General features: G+C 44.7%; 1 protein-coding gene and 1 pseudogene across 2 annotated transcripts; one reads left to right on the plus strand and one right to left on the minus strand.

The window, feature by feature from the left end:
- The first annotated feature begins 301 nt into the window (after window positions 1-301).
- On the plus strand, window positions 302-3,175 carry LOC135090711 (glutathione peroxidase-like; annotated as a pseudogene).
- A 147-nt stretch (window positions 3,176-3,322) lies between these two features.
- LOC135090709 (polyglutamylase complex subunit TTLL1-like) lies at window positions 3,323-11,539 on the minus strand. 2 transcript variants are annotated; one of them, XM_063987713.1, is made up of 9 exons: window positions 10,862-11,475; window positions 10,668-10,733; window positions 9,775-9,899; window positions 9,124-9,258; window positions 8,663-8,816; window positions 6,614-6,764; window positions 5,220-5,450; window positions 4,574-4,683; window positions 3,323-3,794 (listed from the first exon to the last, which is right to left on the minus strand). In XM_063987713.1, the coding sequence occupies exons 1-9, from the start codon at window positions 10,972-10,974 to the stop codon at window positions 3,650-3,652; spliced, it is 1,230 nt and encodes a 409-aa protein (XP_063843783.1). In that variant the 5' UTR covers window positions 10,975-11,475; the 3' UTR covers window positions 3,323-3,649. The 2 variants fall into 2 exon arrangements, with proteins under 2 accessions (XP_063843783.1, XP_063843784.1); XM_063987714.1 differs by lacking the exon at window positions 5,220-5,450 and having other exon boundaries at window positions 10,862-11,539.
- Between the last annotated feature and the right edge of the window lie 12 nt (window positions 11,540-11,551).

The following is an 11,551-nucleotide window of genomic DNA, read 5'->3' on the forward strand; positions in this document are numbered from 1 at the left end:
TCGGTTACTGAGTCCATGAACCGTATTCTCAATGTTTCGTTGTTTTATTTCGACATACAACACGCTTCAGTGGAAGTTGTTGTGGGTCGTCAAGGATGTGTTCATGGTAGCGGTAATAGTTTAGCAAGGATTCCTTACCATCAATAGGAAAAGCACTCCTGAAAACCCAAGCAATCATCTTTGTGGTATTTGAAAATAGTCCTGATATAAGTCCAAAGCGTTTAAGACCCCGGATCAGTGAGTCTATTGGCTCTGGTCATCTGCCGAGGGTTGGGATTGACGCAGGTGGAGCAGGTCGAGATCCGCCAGTTGCCAGGTGCACACAGCTGTGGCGCGTTGGTGTGGCAGACCGCTTCGTCCAGTGCGGCAGGTCTTGATGAGCCCTGATTGCACCCATTAAAAGTTGGCCTTGGGCTGTCCGAGGGTTTGAGCAGCTGGTGACCTGCCGCTACCCAGCGACCCCCGGCGCCGGCAGGACGAGCAGTGCGTAGTGTGTTCCCAGCCTGCAGGTAAGGAGGGTGTTGATCCCAGGCCTTCCATCTTGCATAAGCCTTTTCTTCTCATACCTTTATGGACACTGGCACGCATTTCCGTATACAGCTTTGGTTATAGGATGCCGTTGGATCACACAGTTTATGGACACAGTAATGAAATGACAGGAAAGTTATGTCATCTGAGGCACAGAAGGATTTAGGAACTTTGTACGCCAAGTAGCAGTACACACACACACTGACGGGCACCACAAATAATCGCTCACAAGTCCACGAAGCATTTTAAGAACATACTTATTGATGCCTACCTGTACTATCTCCCTCAGGATGTTGTGGGCGGGGCTGGTGTCTCTGGCGGCGGTGGGAGTGGCGGCGCAGGACAGGGTGGCATCCAGGCCCTGCTACCACCACCAGTCTGAAGGAGGAACCATCTATGACTTCGAGGAGCTGGATCTTTTCGAGACCAGAAACGTCTCCTTGTCTGACTACCGTGGACAGGTGGGTAATCTACGTCCCTCGCGAATCACAGGTGTAGTAGAGGATGGTCAGGGTTACGTGTTCTTGTTCCCCAGCAGATGTCACTCTTGCAGGATGTAGTTGTGACCAGAATATTAGAGTAGGGAGGGACTTTTTGGTGTGTATGATGAAGGAATGCATATGTTTCTGTGTGTATGAGGGAGACAGAATAGTGTGTGAGTGTCAGATAAAAAAAAATAAAGTTATTCTGGTTTGTATACTGTTTAGAGACAGGAAAAGGAATGTATATAGTGTCTTGCCACGACGTCGTTTCTTGAGATGGATCATTCTTGATACTGAGTACAAATCCATAGAAAGTGAGAATGTGTGAATGTTACACGAGGTAATGGAGTGCTTGGCGCCAACAGGTGGTGCTAATCGTGAACGTGGCCACCTACTGAGGCCTCACGTCCCAGTACCACCAATTGAATGAGCTACACAACTCCCTCTCCAATCTCACCGTGCTCGCCTTCCCCTGCAACCAGTTCGGGAAGGTACGTGACTCCTCTATTCAGTTCACATTCACTTGGGGTTCGCGTGCGTTCATTGGTTGGTGGTTCGATTCTCAGGATGTTCGCCACGAAGGATTAGTTGGTCCGTCATTCTTCGTCCTTTGTCATCATAACATGCAGGGATCAAAAAAGGGAAGGGTGAAACAAACAATGTCTTGTGTTAGACTTGTACAAAACTCTTTACTGTTCAGCTTGTAAAATTTTGCTGCGTTGCATATTTAAACTGCAAGATATAGTAAGTGCTTATAAAGATAAAGCCGAAAATGCTGTTGATAAAAAATCAAGGCTTTATTCTTTCCTTACAGCCTATCTATGTACACAAGAACGTAAGCATGCGAGGAGCCTGCTCAGTGCAGCTCCATTAAATTTTCATCTAATGTAATTTCACTTCATCAGGTTACTAAAGCACTACATGCAGGCCAATTTTCACACAAATCTCTTTCTTAGATTGATAACTATTCAACTAAAGCCCAATGCAACCCAGTGCTAGAATCCCAGGATACTTGTAAACACAAGTACCTATGAATATTTCCCGTCTCAGCAAGAACCAGCGAGCAACGGCGACGAACTGATGAATGGTCTCAAGCACGTGCGTCCCGGGAACGGCTTCGAGCCCACCTTCCCATTCTTCAAGAAGATCGACGTGAATGGGGAGGAGGAGCACCCCCTGTACACCTACCTGAAGGTAATGCATGTTGACGCCCGCCGCCCTCCGGGACAGCCTCGGGCAGCCTGCATGAAGGGTGGAAGTGGTCTGTCTTAAGCGTCAGGAATTTAGCATTACAAATATAATGATAAGGAGCAGTGGACAGTGGTCACCATGATGCATGTTCCCTGTGCTGCAGTGTACATAACTGTTCAAACAAGCAGGCTGAGGTGTTAAAGGAAGACTTCAAAAGACAAGATTTTAAGAAATTATGCCTATATCATAAATCAAAATGGAATTTTTCGGAATTATTAAAGTAGCTTATGCTGTGAATTATCCAAGAGAATTATCCAGGAGTATTAAAAAGTGAATGGCCCATGTTGCCTTGATGGTTTGAGCGTGTTAAGGTAATGGTGAGTGACAGGATGGACTGGTGGTGACGGGCGTGTCTGTTCCGCAGGCGTACTGCCCCTCCACGCGCCAGACCTTCGCCGACCCGTCTTCCCTGTCCTACACGCCCCTCAAGACCCACGACGTCCGCTGGAACTGGGAGAAGTTCCTCGTCACCAAGAGCGGCAAGCCCTTCATGCGGTACGACCCGGGCACCGAGCCGCAGAGCATCAGGAAGGACATCACGTTCCTCCTGCAGCAGCCAGCTTAGAGCCGCGTGTCCACGTGTGGCCACACTTTTTTGCGTCACACCTCTGTAGCTGTAGTGGCAACGCGAGACGACATGCTTCTGTTATGAGCCTGTGTATGTGGTGCGTGCGTGCGGCGCTGCTAGGGGCTGCATCCTGACGGCGGTCTGGCCTGATGCGGTGAAGGTACCGCCGGAAACCTCATGGTGGGCGGCGCTGGAGGGCGGGGTAGCCTGGGTCTGGCCTTCAGCTCATTCGGCTGGACCTGGGTGTCCCCGACCAGGCCAGGCTGAGCGTCGGGGTGCGCTCCTCTCCCGCCACACTGCGCTCACCACTATACAGTAAGCCATTAAAAAGGTTACTCAGTTAACATTTACAGAGTTTTATGAATCCACAGTACAGTACCACTTGACCGTCGAGTCGATCACATTATCTGATCAACTAAAGAGCTGAGATGGTTCAGTAGATTTGACAGGGATGCAAGAACCTGCTCGAGTATGTATGTGTACAGTTTAAGTATTATGGGTTTGACTGCTCCTACAGCTTGTCGGATCATCCAAACATTCTTTTCACCTTGGGAAAGGGAGTGCTGTAGCCAATGTAAAAACAAGGTAAGATATTCAGGAGGCTGTTTGAAGGAGGTCGTGGAGGCGATGGCGGCAGCAGATCCGTAGCTCATCTCGTCTCTCCATACGCCACCTCCATCTGGGACTGCACGGCTTTGCTGGTGGGATGAGGGGTGGCCGGCGTCCTCTCAGCTCCTGTTCCCTGTGGTGCTGCCGAGCTGTCTGTCTGGTGCCGAGGATGAAGTGTGGAGGTTGGCCTCACACACTTCTTGGTCGCGGGTTATTTCCATCGCGGGGCGGAGTGCCTGTCAGAGTTCTTGCCGCGGTGGGTGGCGGAATGGTCGCTGTTCTGGTACAGCTCCTCATCCAACAGAAGTTCGAAGTCTCCGCTCTTGTCGTTGGCGGGAATCTTGTTCCAGTGCACGCTGCGAGGAGTCAGAACCAAGAACACCAGGAATGAGTCTTTGTAACTTGGTTAATTTGTCTCTTAACATAAGTGAGGGACAAATGTGTAACATTTGAGAGATATTGACAGAGTCTCGTATGGTTAATACAAGTAAGACAAGAAGTGATGGGTTCAAGCTTGCTAATGTTAGTGTAAAAAAAGGGGAGAGAGAGAGAGAGAGAGAGAGAGAGAGAGAGAGAGAGAGAGAGAGAGAGAGAGAGAGAGAGAGAGAGAGAGAGAGAGAGAGAGAGAGAGAGAGAGAGAGAGAGAGAGAGACATTTTTTTCTCTCAGAGTGGTACATGACTGGAATAGACTCATAAATCAAGTTCATAAGTAACTCTAAGGAAAAATTAGATTTGATAGTTACGGACGGGGATGACAGGAACATATGCAATACGGAGACTGCCACTTGTAGGCCTACCGGTTTCTTGCAGCTTCCCTCACGTCTTTAAACTATATGAAAATCATCTTATTGGGAAAACAACTCTGCAAATCTCGGAAGGAATTTATCATCCTGACATGGGGGAAGCCGCCTTCCCGAACACTAGAGAGAGAACTGAAATGATGGTTCCTTTTGAAATAATCTTTGCAGTTCAGTTCATTCTTTCTTTTATTCTTAATAAGAAAACGTGCATATAAATCTGGGCAGTGCAAGTAAGGTAACAAAAATAAAAGCAAAATTAATAAACAAATAGATTTAAGAAGAGTATTATAGGTAGACTTAAGAAGTGATATGATGTGGCAAGACTTGTACTGACTTTGGGACGCCGTCAGGAGGCAAGACGATGCTGATGATGTCGTCCACCAGCTTGTACTTCATGATGCGGTCATTGGCTGTGGTGGAGGTCATAGAGGGCGAGGCGTTCACCTGTAACAACACCTCTGTATCATTTCACCCGTAACAACACCACCTCTATGTCATATCACCCGTAACAATAATACCTCTGTCATTTCATCCATAATAGCACCGCCTATTTCATTTCCACCAAAGTCATTTCCACCCACGAAGACTCCTCCTTGTAGAACTTTCCCCTAAATAATTTCAGCATAAAACCCTCCACTTAACATAACGGGGCGAATGTTAACAAAGGTAGAGTGATTTTTTTTTTTTTTTTTTTTTTTTTTTGAGGGTGGTTGGAAAATCTCATCGGTGGAGCTTCACGATGTACGGTAACAACTGACAGTGAAGAGAAGCGTGCGGGAAACAGTAGCATTTGTAATAGCAGTAGTGGTGGTGATGGTGTTAGTGATGGTGATTTTAGTGACAGATTAACAAGATTTCTACATTATTTGCAGGAGAAACACTTTTGAGAACGTGACTAATCATCTGTGTGGCATTGGAAAATGATCGTGGCGAGAGAGCAAAGCGTTTCCGAGTGTGAGTCTTAGAGGCACGACACGCACCTCAATCATCCACGGCTTGAGCTGGTCATCGATGATGATGTCGTAACCGTAACACTCGAAGCAGTGTCTGTCGGAGGCCATGATGGGGGCCACGGCTCTCAGGGAATGCACCACCAGCCACGTCACGTCTGCGAAGAGTTTGTCCGTGCGCGCCTTGCCTCTCGTGCCCTCCAGGTAAAGCCGAAGGGTACGCACGGGCCACTTCCCGCCGTGCACGCTGTTGTATTCCTCCTGTAGATGATGTCCTTTGATCGCTATGCATAAGGCTTAGGACCATGTTCTGAAACACTTCTGCGCCGCACCTCCACTACTTTCAAAAGGCTCTAGATGAAGTTACACGGGTTTTTAAGGGTGTTTATACAAGATTTCTACATTATCAACAGGAGAAAGACTCTTAAAAACCCAGCTATTCATATCTGTGGCCTTTCATAATAGCCGTGGTGAGAGACAGCAGTGTTTCTAAATATGGCCCTAGTGTTGTACTTAGTGTTAGCTTTTGGCGTGACACTCAACACATCTATTATATTTTTAACATGATAAACAAAATAATTTAACCAAATGACTCGGAGAAAAGTATTACTGATGCCTATATGTGTATGGCTAATTGTTACATGCATTCTACAGTCATTCCATGTCACGAAACACGCATATTACATTATGAACACCTTAATCAAGAGAAGTGTTCCGAGCGACACACAGAAGGGAACGTTCCTGACTCGCATGCCTAAGAGTTACTACAGCGTACATCCTAAAAGACCCGCTTCTCGCCTCACTCACAACAATACTGTATCTTGCACAACGCACCCATTACATCCAAACACAAGAAAATAAATGTTCCAAGCAAGACAGGGAAAGAAGTCCTATTGTTAGTGTTGCATGTACTGCCCTCACACAGCGCGCCGTCGACAGCTTGAGTACATTAATCAAAAGAAATGTTCCCAAAGACGCGCGCCTTGCTGCATTTCCCTTCATTCCTCCCTTTCTCGTATCCTTCTGTTTCTGGTTCCTTTTACACTTGCCCCCCCCCCCTCTCTCTCTCTCTCTCTCTCTCTCTCTCTCTCTCTCTCTCTCTCTCTCTCTCTCTCTCTCTCTCTCTCTCTCTCTCTCTCTCTCTCTCTCTCTCTCAATCCCCTGCCACCAGGATATCCTTTCAGATTTTATGCTTAAGCCACTCTTGTTTCCCTATACCATGTAAAGACCTCTGTCAACCTCCCGCCCCCTTCACTCAATCCGAGAGGCGCAGGAAAGGAAGGACAGTGAATGGAAATGTCTGTGAGAGGAAGGAAAGTAGATGGACGTGTTTGTGAGAGGAAGGGAAGTGGATTGAGACTTTTGTGCGAGAAAGGAAAATGTAAAGAAGGAAGGCACGGGAGTACGAGGGTAGGAGAACTCACGCCGTGCTTCTGGATGGAGACGTTTGTGAGATGCACGAACATGTTATCCAGTTCCTGCCCCGAGGTGTCGTAGCGAACCGTGCAGAACCGGCAGAACCCTTGCTTGTACATGTACGCCTTCAGGGGCCTATAGGACGTCACCAGCACGTACCTGGAACACCAAAGGCGTCACTTGATATTCGTATTTTGAAACGGTTTGCTCTCTCACCACGACTATTTTCAAAGACCACAGACAAAGATAATTAGCCGGGCCCTCAAGAGTGTTTTTCCTGTTAATAATGTAGAAATCTTGTTAATCTTGTAGAATTCTTGTTAAAAGTACCCTTAAAAACGCGCGTATTTTCAACTACGGTCTGTTAAATGAAGTGTAGGTGCGGCACAGACGTGTTTCATAATATGGAACATTACGCTACAACCATCACCACCACTACCACCACAACCACCACTACCATCATAATTATGGAATCGTAGTCAATGTTTTCAAAATTTATAATGTGCGATAAAAAATCGTAGGTGTCTTTAAAATACGTAGCAATGATTTCGACAATTTAATTTGGTAATTTAACATCGCTCGGCATATAAATTTATTTACGATTATGATAAATGCGAAGTTCCGAAAATGACGAGTGGTTGACTGCATGGTGAGTGGCAATTAATTAGATTCCATTACCGGAGTTGACATTAGTGAAAAAAATATATAAATATGTACGCTCAGAAAGAAAGATGCAGTTTTTAAAAATTATAATGAGAAGTAGGAGTAAAAACGATAAGTGAGTGTCTGCATGATACATTCCCGTGAATTAAACTATTTGATTACCTAATTCATCCTTTCAGGGCATGTGTTATTTCTGTCTGTCCATGTACCAGGCCAGCAATCACACACAGGTTGACTCACACAAAGCACCTCCTTCCCATATACACACACACACATCATTCACACTCTTAGCGACGTCGGCCAGTGACAGAAAGGGACAGTTTTGTGGACAACCCTACTACATCCTAGGAGTTTAAGTAATCAACAGCTAGGCAGATATATGTTCACACCAAGGCGCGACAACATGCACTAGTTTATCCCTAGCCCTTCATAATGAGACCCTTCCCTGTTATTTACGACCTTAAAAACGTGAACCAGTAGACCATCAGAGCCACAATACCGGTCTTCCTCCTTCAGTTCCGTCACGCACGCGCGAGTGATGACTGTGATGCATTGCCTCGGTTTCCATCACCCCACCCGCACGTGACACCGGAAGAGTTGAGACTACAGGCAGGAAGTCACGATGCAAGTTTGAAATTACTCCTCATCAGCGACAAAGGAAGCAAATTTATAGAACATTTTATTATCTGTTAAAAAAAAAGACAAATGAAACAGATTGCAGTAGTGAAAGATTAGTTTAAAAAGAACTACAATATACTTAAGTGCCTTTTGTTACCTGTGAAAGAAGATACATAAACGAGCTGTAGAAGTGGAAGATTATTTAGATTTCAAATATACTGTACTTTTTTTTATCATGAAATAGGTAGAAATTATAGACCTGCAATTATAGAAGAATATTTAAAATCCATCGATACTGTTTTTTCTTCTTCTTCTTCTTCTTCTTCTTCTTCTTCTTCTTCTTCTTCTTCTTCTTCATGGCAGAATGAAAAGCACTGCAGTCGTAGAACATCGTTTCAAAATTCATATGTTACTTTTTACTCATGAAAAAATTAAAGGAGTTGCATAAGTAGGTTATTTCTAAAGGAACCAATACTGATGTTCTTCGTGAATCCCACGAAGAAGAAGAAGAAGAAGAAGAAGAAGAAGAAGAGGGAAAGAAAAGAAGTCACAACAGATAGAGACTAAGATTAAACATTCTTCACTAACATTGGAGCAGAAAGGAAGAGAAAGAAGGAGAGAGAGAGAGAGAGAGAGAGAGAGAGAGAGAGAGAGAGAGAGAGAGAGAGAGAGAGAGAGAGAGAGAGAGAGAGAGAGAGAGAGAGAGAGAGAGAGAGAGAGAGAAAATAAAGGGTAAGACGAACTGCAAAGACTAAAATCGTAAAAAAGTCCCTTACATTCTTAAATCAAACTTCTTGCCGCCGATGAGGAGAGGGTTCTCGATGTAGCGAGAAATGACGTACGTGTCCTTGACAAGGGCTGGGTTGAAGGAGCTCTTGGTGTCCCGGGACCACTTCTTGATCTGTGCCAGCTTGTTCACCAGAAAGATCCCTGCCAAGGAGCCGAGCGAGAGGGAAAGAGTTTTGTTAATTTAAGGAAATGTTTGTGTTGTGTTATGCGTCCGTGTTCAGAAAGGCTTTGTTCTCACCACGACTATTTTCAAAGGCCACACAGATCACTAGTAGGGTTCTCAAGAGTGTTTTTTCCGTTAGTAATGTAGAAATCTTGTTAATCTGTCTCTAGAACAGTATAAACACTCTTAATAACCCGTGTCATTTTAACTAGAGCCTTTCGAAAGTAGTGGAGGTGTGGCGCAGAAGTGTTTAGAAGTCTTTAATGTCGCCGGCAGCACACTTACCCACACCCTGAGAGCGCCCCGCGGGTTTGAGGATCCAGGTAGTGTTGGGATTCCGCCGAAACTCCTCCACGAAAAGGTTGTAGTCCGCCGGCAGCATGAACGTGGTGGGGAGGAAGTCCAGATGAATGTACCTCCCTGCAAGACGCCGTGAGAGGAAGAGTGAGTCGCGGGAGAGGAACATTTCTATGCACTTAAGATGGCTGTATATTGAAACATATTGGATTATAAGTAGCATTTTTTTAAGCCAGTGAGTTGACTAGGTGGGTTCTCATAGGTGTTCTTCCCTTCCGTAGTGCAGAAGCTATATCTAACTATCAATAGAAGGGTAGAAATATTCTTGAAAATACCAGTAATTTCCATAAGAAATTGTTAAATTGAGATAAGCCATGTACAGAATATATATTAATAGTTAAAGTAACTCTTGAAAATTATTAAGAGAATACTGCCCCTTTAATGGTTCGTTGTTGGTGCTGACAACCAATGAAAACCCTGCATTTTTGTAACGTACCATCAATCGAATTAAAGAAAAAACACCCATGAAAACTCAACTAATCATCTCTGTAGCTCTTTCAAGTATTTCAAAACATTTCGAAACACATGCCATGAATCCCACACACACTTCATCACATGAGGGAGGAGAAGGTAACCCACCCGTAGCATCCCTGGCAGCCAGCGGGGACCCCTCTCGCTCCAGCTCCCGACGGTAACGCTTGATGTTCTTCACTAAGAGATCCTTTCTGGTGAGCTCGTAGTGTGTTGGGAAGTGGTTGATCATCCTAGAGGAAGTAGAGGACGAGTTGTACAATATGCATTCAGCTGTGGGAGATGGAAGCTGATGAGACAGATGTTTTATTACCTTACCGCTGTGTCATATCCTTCTGGACGTCAGCAACCATGGATTTCATCTTTCTCTGTCCCTTGCAGCTCTAATGAACTGCCCGCCTGTCATTCCTTCCGTGCAAGCTTCACTGATCCCTCCATGTATATTAGTCTTGGTCTTCCTCTTCCCCTGCTTCCCTCCACCACTCCAGTCATAATCAGATCCTCCAGCCCTTCTCTCCTAGTTACATGCCCGAAAAACCTTAGCTGTCTTCCTCTCACCACCCTCATCAACTCTCCCCACCCCCCCCACCATCTCCAGTAGTGCTTCATTCGTCATTCTTACTGTCCATGGTATCTTCATCATTCTCCTCCACAACCACATCTCCATCGCTTCTAATCTCTTTGTTATATTAGACAATTATTCTTTAGAAGTGCTGGAATAAGAGGTGATCTGATAAAGGCATTTGATAAGCAGCATAAGGGTTATAGCAGAAGTGATATAGATGAAATTCTTATCGTTGGTAATGATAGGACTAGAAGTAAAGGGTTCCATCTTTATAAGGCTTTGTTTGAAAGGGACATTAGTTCATTTTTAGAGTGGTAGATGATCAGAATAGACGTAGTAATCACGTGGTTGGTGTATAGGGAACTTAAATGCAGCATATAAATACACATGAACTGCCACGTGTAGGCCGAGTGACTTATTGCAGTCAGGCACTTACTGGTTGTCATTCATGCGGTAGCCACTGTCGACGCTGAAGAGAGACCGGCACGTCTGAGCCCCAGCCCTGTCAAACACACAGATACACACAGATAACATTAACCAGCAATATTACCTATATGCATTTTACTCTATGGGTGTTCATATTGCCAAGTCATTCATGCATCAAGTATAATTTCACTAATGCGTAATTACCAATAAAAGTTCCACTCATCATCTGGCCCCACTTGTATCCAGCCTCTTTTCTCAAAGTTATTGGACAGGACAGACTTTTCCATGTCCGTGCAATAGGCTATCCTGGCCGTCATTGTGGTGATTTGCTGGGTGATTCATAAAATATTTAGACGAGTCCCATTCCAAGTCTCCTTTCTCTCACTTTCTGATCAGTTTTCTAAGTTTCATTTCATTCTTGTACTGAAATATTAGCAGATCTCACGCACTGTGTCTTTGCTAAGATTGAACACAGCACATTATCACACTGACAACCATTATACTTTCTCCCCCAACCACTAGATTACACTTTTCTCTTCTTTCTCTTAATGTATTTCGTTTTTCCTCAATAATATGACAAGTTTATACCAGTGTAGTGAAAACAGACAGCCTGGCAAGGAATTAACGTTATATCACTACTTGAAATCCCTGAAAGTCTCTTGTAATAAAATATTAATCAAAGACCCAACCACAGTAGTCCGGTGGTAAAGTTATGACATCACTTGTTTATTTACACCGTTGCCATGGTAACTGCACAGGGCCTTTTCCAACTTCTTATTTAAGTTCCGGTAAATCACTTACTCCTCGCTCTTTTAACTGCAGAATATGGGATAGGATAAATATACACGACTATTTGTGTATGATAGAGGAGTTGTAGTGAAATAATATTGGTTT

This window comes from Scylla paramamosain, chromosome 35 (genome assembly GCF_035594125.1).
Source record: "Scylla paramamosain isolate STU-SP2022 chromosome 35, ASM3559412v1, whole genome shotgun sequence".
NCBI classification, from domain to species: domain Eukaryota; kingdom Metazoa; phylum Arthropoda; class Malacostraca; order Decapoda; family Portunidae; genus Scylla; species Scylla paramamosain.